The sequence below is a fragment of the Falco punctatus genome (genome assembly GCF_963210335.1).
Source record: "Falco punctatus genome assembly, chromosome: 2".
Lineage (NCBI taxonomy): Eukaryota > Metazoa > Chordata > Aves > Falconiformes > Falconidae > Falco > Falco punctatus.
The window spans coordinates 102,504,973-102,532,251 of record NC_137581.1 but is presented as its reverse complement, the minus strand read 5'-3'; the positions used below and the strand labels follow the sequence as shown (position 1 = coordinate 102,532,251).

Genomic DNA, 27,279 nt, shown 5'->3' with positions numbered 1-27,279 from the left:
GCGGGTTGATTAGCATTGATAACATGCAGCTGTGGCCTTGCCTCAGAGCAGTGGGTTGATTGACATGGATGATGTGCAGGTGTAGCTCGTTCCTGCTGAGTGGTTAAATAGCCTCGAGGATTGTGGGGGAGGGGGCTGGATGGAGGAGGGGCAGTGTGGTCTGATATCTGGAGCAAGGAGAGACAGCACAGACAGTAGAATCTGACCAAGGGTAAAGCCTTGTTGCAGCCTACTGGTTTGATTGTGCTACAACAATTGGTGCCCCATGTGAGGCTGACTGAGTTGGACTCTGACAACAACAACTGGTGCCCAATGTAGCTGAGACAAGCTGGAGAACCTGCAACCTGTAACAGACACCATGAGGGATGAGCTGTTGCAACTATTTGGTATGGATCTTACTGCAATATTTGTTATCTATCTTGACTCAAATTGCAACTTTTGGTACTGAATGTAGATGGGGACTAATTGTTATGGGTACAGAAGAAGAAAGTTCCACTTTAACAATGCTTATAGATACATTTGAAAAAAGAAGTGTAAAATATAACAAGAAGACAATAAGAACTTTGCTAGGAGGGTGCAAAGTAAATGATGTGCTAGTTATGCTGAAAAATGTCTCCAGTGTTTGGATATGGCAGAGTGCTGGACAACTTCTTTTTGAGGCTACCTTGAGGGGCAACAAAATAGCAATGTAGCTAACAACACGGAGATTAGTCTTAGACTTACTAGAGCAATTAAATGTGGACAGGGAGACAAATTCTGTATTTGCAATGCTTATGGATATATTTGAAAAAAGAGGTGTAAAATATGACAAAATGGCAATAAGAATTCTGCTAGTGTGGTGTAAAAAGTATGATTTATCAGTTACAGTGAAAAAGATTTTCAGCATTCAGATATGGCAAAGCATTGGAAAGGTACTTTCTGAGGCTGCCTCGAGGGGAGACAAAATTGCCATAGCTTCGTTAACAACATGGAGATTGATCACAGATTCACTAGAACAATCACATGTGGACAGAGAAATAAACCCTATATTAACAATGCTAATAGACGTATTTGAAAATAAAGGCATAAAATATGATAAGATGGCAGTAAGAACTCTGCTAGGGTGGTATAAGAGGAATAACTTGCCCATTACGGTAAAAGTCTCCAGCATTCAGATATGGCAAAGTGCTGGATTGTTACTTTTTGGGGCTGTCATGAGAGGGGACAAAATTGCTACAGTGTCATTGACAACATGGAGATTGGTCTTCAATTTACTAGAACAACCAGAAGCAGACAAGGAGACAAAGGCTGCAGTTGAAATAGCCTCATCCCCAGTTGCAGAGATGATGCCCAATAAGGTACCTTCGGTGTCATCGGATTCTCTGCCATCAACTGATTCACGCAGTCAGGGCCAGCAGGAGGAGCAGAGCGGTGCCGGGTCAAGTGGGCAGAGTTGGTTCCCTTCAGGGCATCAGGAAGATCTGGTCATCATCCCTTTGCCTGTCTGTGATCCCGAGCCATCTGTGATAGGTTTATCGGAGGAGACCTTGGGTCATGTTCAACAACCAGTCCAAATTACAGCATCAGGACCAGATCCTGCCAAATTCTGGAAAAGATGCAGGAGCAAGCACTTGCGGAAGGGGATATCGATGCTGCAACCACCATGGGGGCAGGGTGTTAGCCTGCCCGGTGCTTTGAAAACATGCTGAAGCTCCCCCTGAGTGGGGACCTTTTAACTGGGGAGTGATAAAAGTCAAGATCAACCTGTGTACAGTATGGAACAGGCTCACCTTATGCTCAATTGTTGTTACATAGTATTTTCACAGCAGAGCTTACCGCTCATGATTGATGTTCAATTGCACAAATTATATTGACTCCTATGCAAATGTTAATGCTTGATTCAAATTGGAGGTGCTTGGCAAATGAGCAATCACTGATGAATTTAGAATACCCCCAGGATGAGCCACACTTTGGGGCAGGGATTCCACAATTGATGGGGGAGGCTCCAGGTAACTCTCCTCAGTTACAAGCTGGCTTACATCCTTTAGTCCTGCAGCAGGGAAAAGAATTAGCTCTCCAAGCTTTACTGCAAGTTCTGGATCATGGCGCTCCACAATAGTCATGGACCACAATAAAACAAGGTCCAAATGAGGGATGTGTGTCATTCCTGGATAGGTTGAGAGACGCCTTGGACAAGCAAATACAGAATGGGGCAGCTAAGGAAGCATTGTTACTTCAATTAGCTAAGGACAATGTGAATGAGGATTGTAGAAAGCTGATTGCAGGCATGGTGAATCGTAATCCAACTTTAATTGAATTAATGGATGTATGTGGGAAGGTGGGAACCGCTGCCTTCCAAATGGAGCATCTGGCAAAGATCTTTGCTGATGCAGTCAGGGTTGTCCGCTGTTGTTACACATGTGGGCAAGAAGGTCACCTAAAGAAGGACTGTCCAAAGAGATCGAGGCCGGGAAGGGCTGGTGGCTCTGGCTTGGTATGCCATTGATGTAACAAACCAGGGCATTTTGCAAAATACTGTAGATCTAAATTTAACAGTTACTTGTAGGTGGCAACAGAAAGCAGGGAAATGTGAGGAGGAACCGCATGATGATACAAATGAATCCTCTACAACAATTCCAGGCTTATGCAGCCAACTCGCAGCCTGAACTTCAGGGAGCGCTGGATTGGATGTTACCACAGCAGCTGCCATCACAATAGAGGATGATGAAGTACATACGGTCCCGCTGAATGCTGTGGGACCCATCGGCAATAAAATGAGTGCGCTGTTGCTTGGACGTTCTAGTGTAACATTACAAGGTTTGTTCGTCTTACCAGGAGTCATTGATGCTGACTATATGGATCAGATTCAAGCAATTGTGTGGACCCCCACCCCCCCCACCCACCCCCCCAAGTCAATTCCTGAAGGTAGCCAGATTGCACTATTAATTCCTTTCTGGGTGCAAGTTAATTATGCCCATGACAGAGTCTGGGGCAAAGAAGGGTTTGGTTTGACAGGAACACCACAAATTTTCTGGACTCAGTGTACAAAATGCTCAACCAACTCTAACCTGTAAAATCACCTTTGCCAAAGGGACTCCTTCTGCAATATGGGTGACCAGAATGATTGACACAGGAGCAGATGTAACTATTACATCTGCGTACATCTGGCCTCGCTCTTGGCCTGTCTGCTCGGCAGGTTCCATATTGGCGGGAGTGGGTGGTGCAACACTGTGCCCAAAGTCAGTATATGGTACAAGTTCGAAACCCTGAGGGCCAGACAGCAACAATCCGTCCCTATGTGCTTGATGTCCCTATGAAGTTGCGAGGACAGGACGTTTTGGGACAGTGGGGGGTTGTTATTGGTACCCAGAAGGATTTTTAATAGGGGCCACTGTGATGGAGGGCGTACAAAGACCTACTCTGCCTTTGGCTTGGAAGACAGATACCCCTGTTTGGGTGGAACAGTGGCCCCTTCCTGAGGAAAAATGTGTAGCCCTCCAACAATTAGTCAAAGAACAATTAGCACAAGGTCATCTAGAACCTTCCCATAGTCCTTGGAATACCCCGTGTTTGTGATAACAAACGCCATTTGCCTGATTTCTTTTTTACAAGATTTAAGGAAAGTAAATGATATAATGGAGGGAATGGGAGTCCTGCAACAGGCATGCCTTCCCCAACGATGATCCCACGAAACTGGGACATTTTGGTAATTGATTTAAAGATTGTTTTTTCAGTATTCCTTTACATGAAGCTGATAAATGTAAATTTGCTTTTTTCAATACATAGCAGAAATAATGACTCATTGTAAGCGATACCAATGGATGGTGTTGCCGCTGGGTATGAAAAATAGTCCTACTGTATGTCAATAGTATGTAGCAAAGGCATTGTCACCTGTGCAGGAACAATTTCCACAACTATATTGTTATCATTATATGGATGATATTCGTGTATCAGCTGCAAATAAGGCTGAACTTCAGCAAGTGTATCCAGTTTTGCAGCAGTCGTTGGCCACCTTTGGGCTATGTATAGCACCAGAAAAGATTCAACAACAAGCCCCGTGGAAATACTTGGGAGTTAAAGTGCTAGATTAAACGCTTGAGCCACAGTCTATCCTGCTCTGAGTAAATGTCAGAACCCTAAATGATTTGCAAAAATTATTAGGGACCATAAATTGGGTAAGGCCATACTTGGGCCTTGCAACAGAACAACTGAAACCACTCTTTGATCAATTGAAGGGTGACACTGATTTAATGTCTCCCTGATCACTAACTAATGAAGCCAGCTTAGCCCTAGAGAGGGTGGTCAATGGTCTGCAACAAAGAAAAAAGTACACTGTATAGACTTAGAAACTCCGATAAGTTTATATAGTCATTGCTAACTATCATCCCATGGGATTGTTCAGCCAATGGAATGAGTGCTGGCAAGATCCGCTACATGTCTTAGAGTGGTTATTTTTATCTGTACAACCACAGAAGACAGTAAGCACTCAGAATGAACTAGTATCAAAAATCATCACCAAAGGACGTACATGGTGCATTCAGCTTATGGGCCAAGATCCCAATTACTTGATAATTCCCGCTGAATGTGATTATGTAAGCTGGTGTTTGGTGAATGGTTTACCATTTCAGTTGGCTCTGGAAGGGTTCAAGGGACAAATATCCTATCTTCTTCCCAGTCATAAATTATTAGAAACTCATTTGGACATACAGATACTTCAAAAGCTACTGGTAGCAGATAGCCCAGTGCAAGGCCCTATGGTCTTTACAGATGGTTCTGGGAAATCGGGAAAGGCAGTGGTCACTTGGTATGATGGGAAGCAATGGCAAGAATTGATACACTTGACACCGGGATCACCTCAATTGGTTGAACTTAGTGCTGTCATTGTTGCCTTTAAAACATTTTCTCGATGTGCTGTAAACATTGTTACAGACTCTGCTTATGTTGCGGATGTTGTGTGATGCATTGACGGTGTGCTGATTAAGGAGGTAAATTCAGAACAACTATTTTTTTATTAAAAACATTATGGGTAATAGTGAGCCAATGTACACATAGATATTACATCCTGCACGTCTGCAGTCACATTGTATTGTGAAGGAAATGCCTGTGCTGATGCTCTTGCAGCTCCCACCTGGACTCCTCCAGTGCCGGATCTGATACGACAGGCCCTCATGACTCATCAATTTTTTCGTCAGGGGGCTTGGGCACTGGTCCGTCAATTTAAAAAATCTTTTGCGGATGCAGAATCAATCATCGCCGCTTGTCCAGAGTGTCAGCGATTGGGTCCCGGACTAATGTTTCCATGAGGGGTCAATCCACGCGCATCTCAGTCCTTGGATCTGTGGCAAACTGATGTTACACATGTGCCTTCTTTCAGTCATTTGCAGTACGATCATGTCTCCACTGATACAACTTTTGAGAAGGTATGGGCATCGGTCCATACTGGGGAGAAGGCTCTGGATGCTATGTCACATCTTTGACAGGCTTGGGCTGCTCTGGGGGTTCCGAAGCGTCTCAAGACAGACAACGGACCAGCATGTTCATCTGCACACATGGCCAAGTTCCTTCTCTCTTCAGGGGTGGAACATGCTACTGGCGTCCCGCATTCCCCAACTGGCCAAGGTGGAATGTGTTCATCACACTTTAAAGCAACTTCTTGAAAAACAAAAAGGGGGAATGGGTTCTGAGACTTCGCATGCTCGTCTATGGAAAGCTGTGTATACATTGAATTATTTGACCGTGCCAGCTAGGAAAGAATGTGCAGGGAGGTGATCCTCCTATCCGAGCAAAGGTTTTAATGCGAGACCTACAAATAGGAAGATGGACAGGCCTGTGGGATTTAATTACCTGGGGACAGGGGTATGCTTGTGTCTCCACAGATGCAGGGCTGTGGTGGCTTCCAGCTAGGTGTGTTAAGCCTGTTTTAGATCCTAGAATTGACAAGAGTTCATCAGATACCGGCTCTTTCACAGAACCCTTGAGAGGGGAGTCAGAATATCTGGGTGACCCTGACGCAGAGGCTGAATCAGACGTAGCTTTGTGCCTTCTTAACTCAACCTGAACAGCCTTTCCACATATCCTGCCAAGGGCCCTACAATAGATGATAGACACAGCCTTTTTGGTTAAAAACAGAAAGGGGGAATTGTAGAGGAATGAAGGCAGTGGGTTGATTAGCATTGATAACATGCAGCTGTGGCCTTGCCTCAGAGCAGTGGGTTGATTGACATGGATGATGTGCAGGTGTAGCTCGTTCCTACAGGTGCTGAGTGGTTAAATAGCCCTGAGGACTGTGGGAGAGGGGGCTGGATGGAGGAGGAGCAGTGTGGTCTGATCTCTGGAGGAAGGAGAGACAGCACAGACAGTAGAATCTGACCAAGGGGAAAGCCTTGTTGCAGCCTACTGGTTTGATTGTGCTGCAACAATTGGGTGCTTCCATATCACCCTGCCTTTTAAATTGAGCCCTAGAGCTGACAGCGTATTAGCTATTTTTGCAGGCGTGGTCCCTGTTACACACTGACTTCTTGGTGGCAGTATAACTAATCCACTGGAAACTGCCAGACATGGACTATACATTGCAATGTTTGTTGTCCTGCTTCCTGGCATTAAGTGAAGAGATTCAAAAAGTATCAACCTCACATCAAAGCACCTCGCTTGGAGTCAAACTCTGCAATCTTGTGCTAAGTATACAACTTTGCTTCAGGTTCTAAACAGAGATTATGCTGATTTTACATGTGCTGCTTGACAGCTTGAGACATCCAGGGTAGCTGTAATAAATTTATATCCATGTGGTCAGTTCAGAAATACTGCTGTAAGATCAGCAGCAAAATGAGTTGATAGCTTGAAAGGGATCCAGTTCCCAATAACCAGAACTGGCTCTTAAGCCACCGTAACTGGTGCCAGTCATGATGCTGACTGGTCAAGTCAGCAGTAGGACTGTGAAAAGCAAATGCCATTTCTGCTCAGATAGATAAAGAGAGGATGGTAATTACCCCTAGGAAGGCGGCAGTCCTCCAGTACCTTCCACCACAGTCCACGAAACACAGCATGAAACTTTCTGCTGATTCCCTGGGAGCTGAACTGGGACCCAGGTTACAAAGGAAGCAGATGTTAAAACCAGTTCATTACAAACTAAACAAAACCCAAAACACCTACGTGGGTTACAGCAAATCCATATGCTCTCAGCACAATTGCTTGTACTTACAAAATAAATGGTATTTTAAACAACAGCTTGGCCCTTGTAAAATGATCCAAGAAATGTTACAACATGCATTAGCATAAAGCTACTCTGGTTCCCACTAAACACAAAGGCTTTCAGAAGCTTGTACCAGTGTTGGAAAGGTTACTTAAGCTTACACTTTGCTGCATTTTGCAGTAGATGCTTCTTTCTTATGCCTCATTCCTTGTGAGAACCTGCCCAGTAGGCGATCTGAAAGCACATCCCCTCCTACTTTGCTGACCCCACTAAAGTAAAATGACACCTTCTCCTCCTCTTCTTCCTCACTGCCCTGGTGAGGGGGGTGGGAGACCTTGAGGATGGGTGGTCATCTCCATGTAGGCATGGGTAAGCTGGGCATACAGAGTGAGCTGCCTTTCCATGTGCTGCTCATGCAGCCAGAGTGCCAGCAACCTGGCAGAAAGAGGAGATGGTTCATGGAGCAGCCTCAGACTGTTTCTCATACACTGAAAACAAGCCGGCCTACCAGGAGAGGCGTTACTAGGTGGATTACGTTCCTCCACAGCCCCTTTCAGATCTTAAACCAATCACTTGACAAAGCTATTCAATGGCAAGATACAGGCAACAACTGATTTGCCAGTGAATAATCAAAGACTTTGAGAACTTAAAGAGAAGCAAAACAGTAAATTCACCCTGACTTTGGGTGGGAGAGGCTTTAAATCAGGGCAATGTCTTTTTAAAGTTCCTAAATCCATGCAATAAAACATGGGGAAGGAAGTCCACTTCAGCAGACGGTCTCTGGACAAGTTTCTAGAGGCCATTTGCTGTAAAAAGTTGGATGGTAGGACATCCTGGTTCATGAAGAGATGGAAGAATGACATGAAGATTCTATGCTGATAATGCATTGCTATGATGATCGGGCTCCAACCATCACTTCCACCTATTTTATTTCAGAGTTTAAAATGACACACATGAACCATGCATCAACCACCACTGTGCGCATGGACCAGAGGCATTTATCGCCAGTCCAGTTCTACAGCTTCAACAAGATTCCTGTTGACTTGAAGATAAATTAAGTTGGCATTTGCATGACCATTGGAAACATATTCAGACTGTAGAAATTAAGCTTGAGACAGACATATAAAAGCAGATTTGAATTTTTTTAGGAAAGTCTTGAAAATATCTTGCTAAAAATACAACTAAAAAAATCCTGTCTCATAGATTAAATATAACACTGCTATCAAAAATATGCTAAGTAGCTTAAAAGAATGAATATATTGTTACTGAAATCTATTTCAAACAGGATCGAGCTTATTTTCACTCTCTTCTTGACCTTTATTTAAGAAGATGCCCTTAAACTCTAGGTATTTACATCTGATGGCACTAATTCAAAGGAGTTTCCAACCAATACTAAACTATCAAAGAACACAGCGCAACCCAAATACCCCCTCCCTCCCCCATTTAAATCACCATCTTGGACAGCTTTCAAAAACTGGAATGCAATCACATCTGATTAAGACTTTATTTATTATATGTCATGGTTTAGCAGAAATAATGTAAAGATGTTGGAAAGTATGGAAGGATCAAGAATCAGAATAATTGAGCAAGCAGCGAATGCAAGAGCTTTTTGAGGTGTACGGGTGTTTTCCTTTTAAAAAAAAAAAAAAAGGAATAGGAAAGAGCTATGACGCCAAGACTAAAAAGTCAGGAAGGGCATGCACTGAAGTCCAATGTACACAAAGATGTACAGTTTTCCAATACAAGGGGGTAAAATTTTGGTCATGGAAAGCAAGTGTCCCAAAAGCCAGGGGAGACTCCACAGGAAACCACTTGCAGAAAGTCTGAGTCTTCTGAGGCCTCCCTGAAACTTTCCTCTGGAAGTAAGCCTCTCACTGCAAACATGAAAATGGGATCTGGGATCCCTATACACTTTTGAACATAGGGGCTGGAGAGCACTTAGTGATATTTTTAATTAGGTTGCACAGATAATTTCTCATTTATTGTCACTGAATTCCTGAAATACCACAATAAAAATGACACATAATTATATGCTGAAATCTTAATTGACTTCTCTTAATGTGCTGACATCACAGGAGAACACATCTTGCTTGTGTTCAGATAAGTTATGCCACTGAAAACAACAAAAAACCATCCCTGCACTGCCTTGCCAGTTGTTGTTTGTTCTGGCCAGCAGGTACCGCCTCTCCAAGGAGAGGGCACACTCAGTTCTCTGGCCCTTGTGCTTCTGGTTTGAGCTATCCAACTAATATTTTGCCTGGCAGCAGCTGTAATGAATTTTGGTTGTTATCAGTAACAGCTGGAATAAGGCCAGCAACATACTTTCATATGAGCCGATAAAGAATTTTGGCCATCCAAATCCCAAGCCACTTACAGCTCTGAAATCTCCCATATCAAGACCAGAGAGGGCCTTTTGTATTACTACATGCAATATGCGTTAAGGGGGCAAGTTTAAATCTGTATAGAGATGTACATGCCCTTGTGCATTAAAAACATGTCCACGGAAAACATGTATGAATATTACAATCCCACTGTTCCGGGAAAACGATGTAATTGAAGGCTGTACCACAAAGTATACAAAAGAGGAACAAATTAAGGTCACAGAAACACCCTTAAATATATCACCTGAAAACTTCCAAAGTGCATTAATTTAAAATATATCTTTCTCACACACACACATTTACAAGCAGGGATTTTGCAGCTACATCCTAAGGTCCTGACTGGCATTGGAAAACTTTAGTGCTAGCGCTAATCCCCCAAGAACCTCACTGCAAACATCCCTCATTACACCGTAATTCTCTCGCTGCCTCCACTTTTTGACATGTCAGACAGTTCTTAATCCTTTTAACTTCTTAATGAAGAAGCAGTTTACACAACAGCAGTGTCCTGCGGAAGGTTACCAATCTGTCCCTTGAGAGGGTTTCCCTGGCACATGGCATGGAGAAAAGGGCTGGGACCCTGGTCACAGGGATGGACAGCTCTGGGACGCACATCTGTGTGTGGATGGGATGGGGCTCCCAGCCTGGAAGATGCAGCAACAGGCATTTAGGGCTGAGGGCTAACACCTCTACAATGCATAATTTCCTCTGAAGAGATGTCCTGCCGGCAGCTGAGCTCCCTGGGCAGAGGCAGTGACAGCTCCCAGCCAGGGGCTACAGCCCAACCTTCTTTGGGATAGCTGACCTGTGCCTCCGCACATCCCTACAGCACAAGGGGCACAGCATTGTCTTCCCAAGGAACAGCAGTGATGATGCTGAGCCTACGTGAAGAAAAGAAAGAAGAGCTTTTTCCTCTAAACCGTTACAGTTCTGTGGTGGACAAGCTGCACTTCCTAGCCCAAACTGCTTTTGTTTTGGCTCCTGGGACTGTTTGGAGCTGCTACAGCAAAAGAGCAAATGCCTGGCAAGGGGAACTATTCCAAGCAATGAGCTCGCGGCCAAGGCTTTTGTGTTGCTGCAGTTGTCATGAGGGCTTTCCAAGTCCACTGGCAGACCAGGCAGGTGGGACAGAGACAAAAAGTAAAATAATCTAGCTATTTTAGCAGCAGCTAAAACCCACAAGAATAAAACAGGACTGGAAACACTTGGCTACAAAGCAGGGGCCAGTTTGAAGTTCAGCCTCAAACAACTTCTTAACTAGGTCAGAGCACACAACTCAAAGCTGAAGATTTGAATTCATGGGTGGAGAAACCTCCAATCCCTGGTTTATGGCACAGGAACCCAAATATTCAAAAGGTTTGTGTTGCTCTTCAAAAGCCAATATGAGAAGGTATTTCTCGCACCAGAGGAGCACAGGGAGTCCTTATGGTGGCAGAGGTGCTGCAGTGCTCTTCTCTGTATGGGCTGGAGACAGCCCGAAAGATTTTGTCTGCCAGTTTTGGAGGAAAATCTCAGTTCTTCTCATGCTGGACCATATTTTCAGCCAGTGCATGTCAGTATAAATCAAGTGACTTGAGGATTTTGCTGAGTTAATTGACAGTTTGTATCTCATGACACAAGCTGGAAAAAAAATGAGAGTGATAAAAATACAGCAACAGCTATGGCAGTGCTACTGGTGGTTACGAAGGAGCTGTTGGTTCTGGCAGTTATTAAAACCATTCAACGCAAGTGACAGATAACAGTAATAAATCAGCTGAGTTGTTTCACATATCCACACATCCAGTGTTTTTGTGAGCACAGCAAGTATTCAGCCTGGAAAAACAACAGCATCTCATTACAAAGCCCCATCAGCAACACAGATTAAATTATTGACACATAATGAAGCTGAAGTGAAAACCCTCACTTGAGGGGTAGCTCCTTCAGATTTAAACAACGGCTGCTAACCAGTAACTTGCTTTCCAGTTACTAGTCTCACAAAGCAGTAATTGCTTTTGTATTAGCTAAAAGATGTACTGCATTTTCTCCCGACACAAGGGCTGTATCCAGATGGAGTGGCCTTGGGAGCCTCCTGGGAAGATGTAAGAGGGTAACTGCGGCAAGAACATGTCCTCACCACCCGAAGGGCCACTGTGTCCTCCCCATCGAGGTCTCAGCCTCTCCCAGGAGGCCCCTCTGGCTACCCTGTTCTTGCCAGGCAAAGGCTGAGCACCAGGCTGGATCAATGCACCCAAAACTGTGCCCTCCCCAGAGCACAGCACCATGGGCAGGACAGGGAGGACAAAGAGCAGATGTCCACCAGTGATGGGCACCAGGGGCAGGCACCTGCCAAGCAAGTACACTCGGGATAAGAGCTCATAGCTACCGAGGTGCAACCTGCCCTTTTCCTTCAATTACAGAACACAAACGCCATGAACAATTCTCCTTTAAACCCCACTATATGACAAGGCATAGAAAGAGAGTACCAAGCAGGAGTTTTCCATCCTTGACACAGCCCTGCTCTCCCCCATGCAGTCCAGGCAGCTGGAAGCTCCTCAGGAGTCCTGGTGATTTTCTGGATGAGCCAGCAAGCCTCCGCCCCCCTGGGGAGTAACCTCCCCACCTTTTAAGCAACAAGAACTTCCAAGTAACACAACTTCTTCATGGAAGAGATGAGTCAACCTTTAAGGAGGGTATAACCTAGTTACTGCAAGTTCCTGGGGTGATTTAGGATTGCAGGTAGTCCTGTGATGACAACAGATGTCTGGAGGAAAATAAATCAGAAGTATAGAGAAACTTAACTGATGCTGTTTCAAAGGTACCTGATGGTAACTGTACCTGACAGATTTCAAATGGCATGGAGATAAATTACAGGCATTATTTTTCTGGACTCCTAAAAATACCTGATGATCTAGTGGACACTCAGAAGAGAGCCCAGGGAGAAGCCCTGGCCTAGCAATCACAACAGACTCCCTGCAGCCTCCCACTGCCCGCCTGCCCAAGTGGGACCCCCCAGCAAGGCTTCCCAGCCCTTCAGAGGGGATCATAGGGCTCTTCAGGTGCCTACGGAGGCATCCTTCTCGATACATACTCACATAGAAAAAAAACCTTCTTTGTAGGGGGTAAAAAAGACCCTCCTTCCTCTAAACAAGGGTCCATGGCTCAAAAACCAAAACAAAAGTTGCTTTGTAACTTGCTAAACTGGAGTGATGTAAACCAGGGCTGTTTCTGTACCAGTGCACAGGCCAGTTCACAGGCAGAGGTGACTGTCCCCGCTGCATAAACAGTGCTGCTCACCACCTGCTGTGCAAACACTCGCCTGGAGGTCAGCTTGTAAGCAGCTGCTGTCAGCCTGTGACTGCAGAGGAATATGGGAGAGAGACCTCGTACCTACCAGCTTGCCGAGAGCTTCAAAATGTTTGATCAGCCGAGGCCTGAAACAGAACAAATTCTTCCTTCTGTGGCTGATGTGAAAAGTCCTTCCTAGGTCACCAAATCCATCCCCTGCTCACACAGGCTGCCACACCACAGAGGTCATTTCATCCTCACCTACTTCAGAAGAAAGGAGGGCTGGTGAGGGCTGTGAGGAGCAAGCAGGAAAAATTTCCTCTCTTGATACCGACTTTTAATGCAAAATAACTTACGTTAGAAGATAGCAACAACAAAAGCTTACCAAATACACACAATAAATATATAGCTTCCCTCCTAATCTCAGCATGTTATCTGGATGTAGCATATTATTCAAAACATAGAGCAGACATGCCACTATATTTACAGCACCCCTGTCATATAGAAATTTTGAAAGCATTATTGTGAAGCTGACATTTTATTACCTTTCTGGGAATACACTAATTCAATCGTTAAGTTTTGTTCAACAGTTGAAGAGGCTCAGGAACAAAGATGCATTGTGCTTTACTTCATACAGTTTTAAATGTTGTTGAAAATGGAGAATGAAGGCCATAACTTTTCATCCATCCCCCATCCCTTTGAAGCTCTATTCTTTCACTCTCCAGTGGAATTTAGTATCAAATTATCCTTACAAGGAGCCACTGGAGGAAAGCAATGCAAGGTAAGCACATTGGCGATCCTGTCATCCATTTTCATAATTTCAGTTTATGTAAATAGGCCATCCATTTCCAAGCCAAACACAGGGTTACTGCCGTGAACTTAATAAACAATATTAGCTTTCAGCCACGTAAATATATCGGCTATCGTCGGACACAGCCTCACTGAGGTCTTCAGGGACTAGGACCATGCAGCGTAGCAAGTGCTCAGCACACTGCAGTGCGGGAGAAGCTGCGCCCCAGAGCAGAGATGTCGGCAAACAGAAAGGCAGACAAAAATAACTTGCCTTAAAAGAATGCAGTGTTTGCACATGACAAAACAGGTTTGTGGGGAGGTTACTAATTACCTACATTAGGTTAACACCAAGGCTTCTCACTCACAGCTGAGAGTACTTTTGTGCTGGACATGGCACACACAGACTGCTCACATGCAAGGCCGTTTCCATCCCAAGAGGTTTTCATCTAAATAAGCTTACCCATGGCATATTCAACGTCTATATTCAGTCATCGAACTTTGGCTCCAAGTAACAAAAATTCTGCCCATAACTCAAACAAATCATCTTTATTTGTGGTAGTTTATATTGTTTTTAGAATTAAGCAGCCCATCACCTGGAGAAGCCCACTTTCAGGGGATGGCAGACCGGCAATGCCCAGAGACTGTTGCCTTGCCTGACAGGATATTGTGAGTGTAAGACTGAAACAACTGACAATCCTAAGTACTTCAAAACCCTCAGAAGGGAATATGCTACACAAGTGGAAAGCAAAGATGATTACAAAAAAAGCTGTGTTCTTTATACAAAGTAGTGCACTAACAAAATTCTTGTTACTTCTCCAGGAAAATCTAGAAGATTCCAAGAGATATATTTCAATAAGGTCTTGTACAAAACTCTTAAGAGTTGCTTCAGTCCCAACAATGAAAAGTAGAAGTGTTAAATTTATGCTGGCTGCTTATTTTCTCTCCTCTTGGTTTACACTTCCAAAGCAGCAGATGAGAGGCCCAAAAGCTCAGGAACTTGGAGGATTTGAGCCAAACAAAAGAATTAAGAGCTGCTGTCATATACCATTTAAACTCCATCATATTATAAGTGCTACTTATATGTAAGTAATTAATTTTGGATGTCTCCACTGCTTGTCTTCCATTTCTAAATTCTCCCGAGTCTGCTATCAGAATATATCTGATATATTTTTTCTTTTTCTCCCAAGGTCTATCACAGAGGCATCACGGTACAGGAACAAGAGCGCTGCAGCTGTCCTCCCTTCTCCCTGCTCACCACCCCACCAAGGTGGCAGAGACCAGCCAACCTGGAGCGCTCCCAGCAAGGGGGTCTCACAGGCTCCATGGTGCCTCGAACTCTGAATGCTGCGTGCTGCTGACGGGTGCCACCAACACGGTGCTTCAACAATACAGATACAAGAGCAGGATCATAACACCAGCCGGTACTCTAGAGATGGTTTTAGTGTTGTAGAAAAATGGCAAAAGTAGAATCTCAGAAGACGTATTATATTAATTGTGTGTATACATACACACACATATATACACATGTATATACATACATACACACATCATGTAGCAAAGATAATAGGCAGCAGCCGCAATTCCCTGACCTCTCCTTGACAACATTCCTGTTCTCTCCAGTTTATGTTACTTTACCCAGAGGGCTGCAAACTGCTCCTGGGGGATGCTGTCCTCTGAAGTGCAGGGCATCTGCTGGTGAAGCTAGTGCCTCCCCCTCCATGGAGGGACATGTCTCTCTCAAAGGCTAACTGCTGCTCTCCTAATAGAAATTATTATTTCTGTTCTGTTCCTTTTACTGGGGACAAGGAGGGAGCACCGGTGGTGAGAGAAAGGAAGGAAAGGAAGGGGCACTGCTTAGAACTAAGCCCAGCCTTACCCTGCTATTGGAAGGAAAAAGTCAAATGCACAGGCACAACAGGAATAATCAGTACATCGTCTCACAGACCAAAACTGCAGTTAATGTGACAGCACAAGCACACACATTTGGGGTCACATTTTGTATGTTATTCCTAGTTTACTAACGCTGGTGCCCTACAGGCTGCTCAGCAGCTGGAAATAGCTACAGGGCAGCAGTACCCTAATTATGCCTTCATTAGATCATCTGGACCATGGACTGTAAGGAGGACTGGAGTAGAGATCATTTGCACAGTCCCTTTATACTTCAACAGCAGCACAGCAAGTCAACAAGACACCTAAAAAATAAGGTTCAGTGCATCTTGGCTCATGAATAGATGTTCCAACAATAGCTGTAGATCCTTAGTACCTCTTGTGCTTGTGCCAAACTGTACCACAGGCCTCAATAAAGAGAGAGAAGCTGGAACATTCAGCATGAAACCAAGCCTCCCTTGTGAGCAAAAGGAATAACTCCATTTAATGATAGCAGTAAAAATCTCTTATCTGTGTGGATAAGCCAACAGAGGGAGACACAATGATGAAACATGCCTGCCCGGTTTGCGGTATTAGTACCTTTCCATCCCATACTACATACTTACATATGGAGTAAGTCCCAGAAGAAATCTTGTATTTAAAAAAAAATAAAATCATTACAGGGGAAAAAAAGGTTTTTATGATAGTGATTAGATTTCTTTAAAGATCGTGCTAGCTGTGGAATTTCTATCTCGTTGTGGTTATAAATCCCAAAGAAACTTGTGGCTGCCCTGTGAATTAATAGTTCATTTCCTTTAATTTTTAATAACTCACTTATATATGCCGAACTTTGTTTCTGTCCCTTAAATAAGCGTATTAAGATTAGAATGAGAGTTTATCTTTCTAGGACAATATTGTTCAAATATTGAAATAGTGCTACAGGTGTTATTTGGATTGGCTGCAATTACACTGTGTGCAGCATCAAATGGCCCCCTTGCACAGCTTTTGACCCAGAAGTATCTTCATTAATAACCCTGCTCTGAGTTGCTGTGATATTACTTACTCCAGAGCAACCAGTATAAAATGCAACAAACTAATCCTCTGAGAATCCTGCAAGCGCAGTGAAATCTCAGAATTGGCCAATAAAATGGAAATTCTCTAGCTGGGAGTAGGGGAGACGTATGCATCGGGTGTGCAGGGAGTGGATGAGTCAGATGTGAGGGGATTTGTCCTGTGTAACTCCTGACCCTCCAGGAGTGACACACCTTCTTAAGCAGCGCTTGAACTGAGAACAAGGATCATGAAATGGCAATGAGCATGGACGGCACCATGGTGATTGGAAAAAAAACCAGAAGAGAAATAAAAAAATGTTTTTTTCTAACACTTGGATTCAACAAGGTACTTCATCTTACAACTTGTCCCATTAGAGCCAAGTGCATGAAATCCCCACTGAAGTAATTAGCTTATTGATTTCCACAGAATGAGGACTCTATCCATTGCATCCACTCACCACCTTGAAGATACAAATGCATTTAACTTCTGTGCTGAACTGAACTGCTGTGCCTAACAGACTATCTGAATTCTCTCAAAAGCTTTGGATGTACACATGACTGAAAAAAAGTTACAGATTCTTATCCAATTCAGAGGTGGACCTTTCCCCAAATTCAAAAAGGGAAAGGTGTGTGAAGGGGTATAAAAGAACAGACAGAAGGTAAAACTCTGGCAAAGAAAGGACAGTCCTCTTCTGATCAACGTAATTCCTCAGGCTCAGTCTTTACATCAGCCTTACTAAGTGTTAAGAAAACATTTATCTTTTACATGACCAAACCTTATGGGAAAATCCTGCAGGCTTCCAAACCAGACCTCCACAAGTGATAAACACAAAATTATCTCTCCTTTTCACTAAAAAATCTTTTCAAAATAGTGCAGTATAAGCAAGCTAATTTCACTGAATTCCTTACGAATGTTTGTTTTTCCCCCTTAGAGTTTTCTGTAAGTCACAGAGAGCATTTCAGTGATTTATACCTTAATGCTTCCATTTTCAGGCCAAATTCTAACAATCTTCCAAATGATGAAAAACAGATGACCCACAGGGATGTCAACAATTCAAGTTTTAGTACCAAACTGTGCTAGCCTTTTTACTTATGAACAATTGAACTTGCATGTTTACAAAGACTTCCAGTTTTCACTAAAAAGGGTATTCCAGTACTTATGGCTACCTACTAAAATAACAAACCCTAAACTTCCAAAAATGATCAAACAAACAAAAGAACCTGATCCCATTACTCCCAAACATTTCGAAGCAGTTAGACACCGGGAGACTTGAATTGGGAGCTGTCTTTTGAGAGCTGCTGTTTGGCAAGCAAAACAGTTTTTTCTCATTTTGAGCTGCTTGTCCCAACACGGGGTCAGAAATAAAAACACAAAGCGCTAAAGAAGAGGCAGCCTGTGTTTTAATTCTGGTACTGACAAGGGCTTCCTCTGCAGCCATCATCAAGAGCAGATACCGCTCTGGTCGTAAATCTGATTGCACATTCTCTGCCAAAGGATATCAACTAGGACAATAGGCATGGAACAAAAAAACAACTCAAAGTTCCAACACTTTGCAAAGGTCACATTTCAAATACCGGTTCTCTCTCCAGCAGATCTTTCAATGAAAACATGGTCCTAGATCTTTCTTTAAGCTGTGGTTAATCAACCCACTGCACGCGGAGAGTTGGGTTGCAACTCTGGTTGCAACCTTGCAGGTCTCCCCAGGCTGACGCACGATATAGCATGCTTCCACAGGTACCCCAGATGCTGAAGACCATGGATTAAAAGGCTGAACTGCTATTCAACTTTTATACAGAATGAAAGGGAAATGAGTTTAGTCGAATTATCAGAGTCTTGCCCTTACTGATGACATGTTTATAGCCAGCCCCAAGCATTCAGCACAGACATCCTCAGGCTTTACTTCGTGTGCTCATTCAGGAAGACTCTACTGATCAGAAGCCACAACTCAAGCCAAATGGAAAAAATAATTATTGAACCAGGCCTTTGGCACACCTCTGGGATCATATCAGAAGCCACAGAGCCACAGGCACGAAATGGCAACTGCCAGGTAAATCGTAGTTTTACATATTGTCCCGAAGTGCTTCAATCATGGCAAATCTTGAACATTGCACTGATGAGGAACACAGTTTTATTTTAAGCAGAGTACAATACAACTGTCATGCAGACACAGAACCATGCCCAACCCATATGCTGCTTCACATATTTACTGTGGGATGCCTGAAAGTGTCTAATTTTAATTATTTGGAATCTACAGTGAATGCCAAGCTTCCTGATTTTTTTTTTATTCACTATGAACTGCAGAAACTACATCTCTGTATTCCTAACTCTTAAAATGTAAATTCTGTCCTTTGGTGGACTCCTCTTACACACCCACCCTCTATCCCATATTCTCCTATCAAGTCAATCAGCTGGGACATTCTTCCTTTCACAAACGTGGCATTCTCTGAGGTCAGCTGCTTTTCTCAAAAGTACTGCTGGATATGAAGTAATCGACGTGAAATGCCAGATGTAGATACACTACACACGGCTTTTTCTTCAGTTTTGCAGGCTGAGGCATGCACACAATTTTTCTGCCTCTTTTCCTCCCATTCTCTCTGTCTGCCTTCCTTCCTTCCTGGCCACATTGTGCAACCTCTATAGACTTAAAACAAACCAAACCAAACCACCTAAACCCTCACCCCCTCCAACATACATTAAGTTCATGTAAATAACACCTGATATTTCAGTGGTCACCAAACAGGCTGTTACATCCTCACCATCTCTGGTAAGATTTTTCCACCTACTCTTCTTGCCAATCACCATCCACTACCTATAATGAGATCGCAGTTCTCTAAAGCTTTTATTTACTTTTTCCTCCAGTTACTTTTGAAGTCCTCGGAATCATGTGTTTTGTTTTATCTTGTTTTGTTTTTCTAACTAGAAGTTGTCTTAGAGTAAGACATTCTGAAGATATTTACCAAGAAAATTAGCTCACAAAAAATCCACTAGGGTAAACATGAGGGCCAGACAATTTGGGGCCTCCCAGAAGAAATACAAAAAGCACTGTTAGAAGAACACACTCAAATTTGTGTTCTGCAGAAGAAACCCCTTTCATACCTATTCCCACCTCTAAGGAGCTCTAGGGTTTGATGCTGGAGCTGAAGGCAATAACCAGATGTCTCTAACTCCTCTAAATGATGGAAGGCAAAATCCTGCCAGTCGGTTAGTTAGGGAGATACTGTCGTTGTGGGCAAGACTGGGGCACCTGTCATGGAGAAAACGTGCTGCAGTTCTCACAGTCCCTAGCCTGGTAGCAAGCTGCAGAAGCAGATGCAGCACAGGAAAACTGATAAAAGGTCCATCACAAATTATTCAGTAGCTTAGAAACTAGCTTGAGGAGGAGGGAAGTTTGAGTTTCTCGACTCAAAGGGCTGCGATGATGCTGAAGGCCGGGAAGCGTGCCTCCAAGCTTTCTTCTGGTGGGAAGTGAAAAGGTGGGCAGGAGGAACAGTCTGCGCACTCAAGTATCCCTACACCTTTTCCTTCGTCCCACAGACACAGCTCTGTTATGTTGCACAAGTCCAAACACAAATCTGTAATTTGTCCAAGAAAAAAAAACCAACATTTTTAGAAGGGCTACTAAGCACTAAATGCCAAGCAAATAAACAGAAGGAAATGCATATGCATCAGAGGAAATAATGACAGGCTGTAGCTATTGAAAACTATAGGAAGGGAAATCTAACTGGAACATTAATGCTCTAGCAACTTGTCTGAAAGGGTATCATGAACGGGAGAGAGGAGAAGGACGGATGTGTTACTTCACATTAGAAATGCTCATGAGATTACAGATGACTCAGTCACAAACCTTGAATGCTTACAGATTACAACTGTAGTCCAAGTAGAGATGGACCTACTGGAACATCTCTTACAGGCCCTGGAATCCTAATACTACAGCGAGCTGGTAACTCTGCATCTGTTCCTCATGTGTGGAAAGAAAAACCAGCTAATCACAGATGCACACAGCCTGGAGGATGTTTGCTGAAAACCTCATCTAACTAAAGAAAAAAAATTCCCCAGTGTCCTAAAAAGATGATGGTTTCCTAAAATAGAAAATTCTAAAACCCTACATGGAATATCTCAATGTTGAATCTCATTTTAATGAGTGAAGAGAGTTAGTTAATAACCTAAAAGCCACAAGCAACTTACATATCAATGATCATGATCTAGTCAGACTAACTTTGTTTTAAAATCAGTATATATATTATTGCCTGGTGTTTATAGTCTGTTTGCACAATTGCTGGCATATGGATCTAGAAAGGCAAGAGTGAGAGGCATGAAACAAAACAGAGAGTACTTTAAAAAAAACCTACTGCACACCAAAAGACTTTTTGAAGAGAAAACATTTTGCAAGAGAGAGTAAACACTTGTGAAAAAAAACATACCAGAGAAGACAGACAGCAGAAACTTCAGAAAGACATGCAGGTTTATAAAGAATGAGGAGAGCAGAGAAATTAGTGGTAAACAACTGAAGGAGCACACGCAATCTCTAAATAAGCCAGAGAGCAAATACAACACTGAAGACTACTAACAGTGTTTAGGAAACTGAAAAGGCACTTCTGAAAGCACCCACCGCAGATCAAGTCCATGGTTTGGTGCAAACAGTAGGATCACACATGATGAAAAGAAGGATATTTAAAGAAAAGCATTACATGGAATTATCAGGATACATAGTTTGTGTAATTAAAAATGGTTCTTTAAGAGATTTCAATACACAGCAGTTAACAGAAAGATACGAGCAGATAGGTTGTTAGTGGCCACTTCCAGATTGCAGAGGTCATCTCTTCTTGTAATGCAATTTCATTGTTTTGTCATTTGAGGGTGAGGCAATATGCAACTTCTGCAGGAAAACCTTGCATGTGAAAAAAAAACCAAACCCCAAACCAATATAGTGCCAAATAATAAAAAGGGAAGGTGATTCTTATGGAGCATAGTTAAAGTCACAATAACATCTTTTGCAATGCAACTAAACGCAAGGTAGTAATCCTAGCAAAGAACACTTTGCAGGCTTAACGCAGCAGACATGCTTTGAAGACTGTGACTTATGGACTCAGAGCTGGAACAAGCTCGCTTGTATCTTCTGTGATCATCACAGATAGCTGCTTCAAAACAAGTACTCTAAGAATGATACAGGAAAAAATAATCCTAGCAAGGCTTCTGTCAAAGCCCTGTGCTAAGCCCTGCTAGCCACACTTCAAGAAGGAAATAAAAATATTGGAGCGAGCTCAAAGGAAGGCCAAAGAATTGACCCCTGAGCAGGGCAAAGCAAAACAAAGCAAATCTTACATGTGAGGCTGACAGAGTTCACCCAGCTCAGCAAAAAGGTTGAGAGCTGTCATGATGACCATTTAGGGCCACATTTCAAACCTGCAGATAAGTTAAGAGCCGACAGTAGGAATTTCAACCTTTGTTACCCAGCAATGCTAGTAAACGAACTATAGAACAGTTTACCAGGGAAGTTGATCAACTCATTAATGCCTGAAGTTTTCAAAATGAGATTACACATGTTTAAAGAAGACACACCCAAAACAGCTTTGAGGGGAAAAAAAATATATATGGCTCAATCATGCAAAATGTCAGGTCAGAGGAGTATAATGGCTTTTGACTGGTCTTCAAGTCTATGAATTGGAGTACTTAACCATAAAAAATTAGGAGAATCAAATGTCTCCTTTGAGACATGTTGTGGCAAACAGCACTTGTAAGAGCCCCTTCCAGTATTCAAAACAATCCAGATACACACAAACCCTTCCAATGTGTCAGAGCCACTTGCACTCAGCTCTGTTTAAATGTTTACATTTCTTAAATAAACATAAAAAAGACTAGATGGCAACCTGGCACTGAAGGCATGGTTTGAACATTTCAGCAGTCACTCTAAAGAAACCTCTAGCAGATCCTTCCCAAAGCACAGATCTGACATTGGCTACACAAATGCCAGTGATGTATTCATACGGAAGTGGGAGACAAAATTCACTTGCTCTACGGGAAACTTCCTTCTTATAATGTGATATCCTACACTATTGTGTCCATCATCCCTAACCATACGCGAGCTTGAATAAGGTATTCAAAAACAGCACCTCCTTCCATGCATGTAAATGGGAAAGCAATTTTGGAATGAGAAAGCAAAAAAAAACATCAAAACAGACATTCCGCAGGTGAGCAGGGAAAAAAAATAACTTGTCATTCTCCAACAGTAATCAATCCTAAGTACACACTTTTTTATTTCCAAAGAAATGAAGGATTCTGGTGCTCTATCATCATGTTATTTACCTTAGCCCAGGAAGTGTCTGATCTGCTTTAAAAACTGTGGATCAATTCTGTATTAAAATACCATCACTCTGCCTACTCCTTCAAAGTGCTATAAAACACACTGAAGGGAACACTGGCATGTTCCCCAGGTACCATGGCTCAAACAAAACCTGTGACAGAGGAGTCTTTTTAGAAAAAGCAGCTACCACCTTCCCACTCACTCCTCCCCAAGCACCAAGCGGTCCGTATGACATACCTCTTTTTCCTTTTCTGGTTTTAGTCAAGAATATAAACCAAAAATACATCACAGACTGCATGCCAAAGGTTAAGGAAATAACCGGTGGGGTTGAAGAAACAGAAGGTAAGATGCCCTGTCTTGAAGAACAAAATTTTATGGTTTTGTTTGTCCTTGCACATGAATGTAGTACATACGGGCTCTCACTTACATTAAGCCCAGAGCCTAGAGTCAGGTCCACTAGCATGCAAGCTTCTCTTCTTCCTCACTGATGCAGAGCTGAACAGCTGCACTGGAGTCTGTGTTTTTAATCAAGTTTGCTCCTATATTTTTCTCTAGATAGGAAATATTCATAACCACCCCATTTCACCTGCTGTGGGTTTTTTTAGCACTGTGAAACATTCTGTTCATACCACAGCATAAAACAGTCAGATTACCCTCACCTAGAATCTATTCAATAAATTCCACCAAAAGCCAAAACACCATTTAACAAAACCAAGTAAGTCAATAAAAAGAAAAGGAAAAACAAAGTACTCAAAGCAAAAAGAACCTCAAATCCAAGTAATTTGAACAGTGGTTTTGACTCAGATATTGTAACAAAGCTTCTCAACAAAAAATACAAGATTTCTATTTCCTGCCCTTTTCATCTGAAGAGCTTGAAACAAAGTTCTCTCTACCTCTGAAGCTTACCTGCACAAATTACACTCTTGTGCACAATCTAGGGACATAACCCTCAGTTTTTAGCAAGCTTTCTGGTATGCTTCAAAAATATCTGGACATGAAACTTTAGAGGAATATTATTTGTTGCCAGCAAGGAAAAAAGCGAACAAAACCAAAAGCAAAGAACCCCAAACCCTGCCACTGTTTATTGCCAAAACAGTTTCCCACAATCAGAGTTTACAAGTCCATGAACGCAGCACATCCATTTTTCTCTAAAGCGCAGATATACTTACGAAAGGACATTCCCAATGTAGGCATAATACGAACAGCAGTAGGGAGTAGTCCCATCACAGCAGTAAGCTTTGCAGTCATTATCACACTGAGCCAGACAATCTTCTGCTGAATAAAAATAACATTCATGCGGTCAAACGACTGCAACAACAAAATGCTGTACAGCACAGCTTTAAAGAAAATGCAATCTAACAGTTCTGTACAATCACAGGACTACACTCGAGGCGCGACCTGATCTTGTAATCCTAATGGCAGCCCATTCCCACTCATTCTGCATTTCAGTACGAAGTTCAAAGTTAGCTGTTTTGTGTATGGGTATTTTGTAGCTGGCTGTATCAGTTCCTTCTCATACTTCATCTTTTAAAATAAAAAAGAGCATTTTGAAATGTCAAGACACCACAGGATCACCTTTTTCCATTCCAGTAAGAAGCCCTGAGAGAAACCTGAGGCCAGGCTGCCCGTCCTGCTGAGCTGCAGGGTGGCAGGAGAGACAGAAGCTGTCTGGGAACTGACTAACTCCCCCAGTCCCTGCCCAGCCCTAGCCTAGGGTGCAAATTAGAGCTGCCTGGGGCTCCCTCATCCCCTGCCAGCTGGCAGCAGCTCTGCCCTCTATCCACTCCAGCTCCAGGGCCATGGCCAGCACAGCATGGCAGTGCCCAGCATGGGGGGCCAGCGATGCCCTCTGTGCCCCACTGCCAAAGACTGTCCTCCCCAGCTGGAGCCACAAACGTTTCCAGCAGCGATGCTCTGCCAGGCTGAGGAGCAACGCAAGTGGTTAAACAACAGTAAGAGAGCTGTTTACAATCAAGAAACATGGAAGAAACGTATCCTTTTACTGCCATGAGAAGCTATTTTAAAGCTGTTGACCTCCGGTGCTGTTGCAACTCAGTGTTTTCAAAGTCCTAAGTCAGGTCCCCCAAGGTGAAAACACCGTACAGTCTCTGGGTACTGCCACTACACTGTAAAACATCTGCTGGGATCCCACACTTCCTCCATCTCATCCCAGGCTCTCCTTCCCCACTGCCAGGACCTCAGCTGTGGCCTGGATGAATCCAGACAGAGTCTCTGCCTTCACCTTTGGTGACCTCTTTGGTCACACACTGCCACAGCAGAGACCTGAAAACAAAGATGGCAAACTATGCTTCTGCGCTCCCGATGCACTGTGGCTCTTATTCCCCAGGCAGATCATGCGACAGATCCCATTCCTGCTACTGCCTTCCATCCGTGCTGGCCCATCTTTTGGCGTGCGGGGATCCAGGTGACCCTACCTCATCCCAGTGGCTGCCGCACCCCCGTTCCTGCCCCACCTGCAGCCGCAGGCTCCCACCTCGCACCAAGGCTCCTTTGCACACTGACTGCACGGTGAACGGCTCGCGCTGCCGCTCCATCCCAAAACCTCAGTCTCTCGCCCATCAGATTTTAGCAGGTCAGCTCTCTGAACCTGCTCGTGCTTGGCCTCTGCTTGAAAACAAGCACCAGGCGAGGGTGAGGGCCGGAGCGGGCTGTGCAATGCAACACACGGGGCAGTTCACGCAGCTGCTCCCCAAACCTCGCAGCCACACCTGTGTCAAAGGAACGCACGCACACTGAACCGGAGCCCCTGACCCATCGGCCTGGGTGCCAGCCTGCCCAGCAAGGGAGCCGGGGCGGCCGGCACCCTCCGGGAGCAGAGGGGAGGCCCGCGGCCGGCACGGGCCCTGCTGCGGTGGTGCCGTGCGGGCCTCCCCGCGCAGCCGCTTCCTCCCACGGCAGCCGCCTCAGGCCCTTGCTCCGTTACCGGTCCCCTGGCACCGGCACTCGTGCCCCCGCTCTGCCCCCAGGCGCCCCGGCTGTGCCCCGCTACTCCGCCAGGAGCAGCCGCCTGAGGCTCCCGCTCCCTCAGCGACGCCGGCGGTACCGAGGGGTGTCCCGGCCGGCCCGGGCCGCGGGGCCAGGACACCTCTGGGCGCCTCCCCCGCAGGGCGCGGGTGCCACCCCCCTGCAGCCCGCCAGGGGCTCACGCACCGCACGCCCTCCCCCAGAGGGGCTGCCGGGGCACCCCGGGCGCCCCTTCCCGCCCCGCCTGCCAGTGCGACCACCGGCGACACGGAGAAGCCCCCGCGCCTGCCTCGAACCGCCGGGCCCCGGCCCCGCTCGCCCCCGCCGCCCGCGGCTTCGCGCCTCCCCCCTGCCCCGCTGACCTGCCAGGAGGAGGAGAAGGAGGAAAGGGGGGCGCAGCACCCCCAAGGCGGGGCGCCCCTCGGCCCGGCCGCGCCGCCCCGCTGCCTCCATGCCGGCGGCGGGCGCGGAGCCGCCGACCGCCCCGTCGCGGCGCGGGGGCGGACCGGGGTGGGGAGGGTGGCGGTGGCGGGCGGCGCCGTCGGGGCCGGGCCGGGCCGGGCCCGCTGCCCCCCGCCGCGCCGGGGCCGCCCCCGGGCTGGCCCAGCGGCGCCGTGGGTGGCGGTGGCGGGGCAGCCCCGTCGCGGCACGGCCCCTCGCGCTTCCCCGCCTCCTTTGTCCGCCCGGGGCCGCTCAGCCGGGCCGGGCCGCGGGGGGAGCCCCGAAGGGGTGTGAAGGGCCGCGCCGCCGCCGTGTTCGAGGGGGCTTCTGCGGGGTTTGCTTGTAAACGGGGCTTGAAATCGCCGTTTGTCGGTAAGTGCACGAGCAGGATCAGTGCGTGGGACTGGGCGCGGAGCTGCCAGGCGTCACCGTGCCGCCAGCTGAAGTCCTACACACACTTGTCCGTGCTGCTCGGTATTAAAGATTTTCCATGCCCAGGCCAGCACCATACTCTGAAGTATTTTTCAAGAGTAATTTTTATAGCTCTCTAAATGCTGCCATGACTAGCTCTGCGCAAGAATTCCCACAGACGGGGCCCAGAGGCCAAAATACTTACCCCATGGTCTCACCAGACAAAAAGGTTAGCTCTGGCTTTGCACGAAGAGCTGCAAGTTGAGGAATGCCCTTGGAAAGGTTGAAGTATGCACGCAAAAATGAGAAACATCCACAGGTGTTTCTGCTCATAAAGGGCTTCCTGCTGCTGGCAGCTTAGAGGGGAAGGCTGACACCCAAACGTACAATGACTTTTTTAATTTTTTTTTTTTTTTTAAGGATGTAGCTGTTTTACACTGGCATCAACAACAAAACCGCAAACCGCCAAGCCAAATAATTTGAAAACTGGTTGCTTTATCAATGCATAACCGAGTGGTTTTTCAAATGCACACCAGAACCTGACTGTCAACAAAGGCAAACAGCTTCTTATGTTTTTAACTACCCTGCACTGTGTTTTCCTTAGTTTATGCAACAGCCTG

The 27,279-nt window shown here is 45.0% G+C and overlaps 1 protein-coding gene across 4 annotated transcripts in view; it reads right to left on the bottom strand.

Annotated features, from left to right (window-relative positions):
* Positions 1-26,842, bottom strand: part of CYYR1 (cysteine and tyrosine rich 1) — a 63,807-nt gene extending 36,965 nt beyond the window's left edge. Inside the window, exons 1-2 of one of the 4 annotated variants that reach the window (XM_080374468.1) lie at positions 26,170-26,842; positions 23,992-24,097 (exon numbers count right to left, since the gene is read on the bottom strand). In XM_080374468.1, coding sequence (XP_080230594.1) covers positions 23,992-24,097; positions 26,170-26,260 — 197 coding nt within the window. In that variant the 5' untranslated portion in view covers positions 26,261-26,842. The remainder of the gene's footprint in view (positions 1-23,991; positions 24,098-26,169) is intronic. The other 3 variants (XM_080374469.1, XM_080374470.1, XM_080374471.1) reach the window with 3 other exon arrangements.
* Between the last annotated feature and the right edge of the window lie 437 nt (positions 26,843-27,279).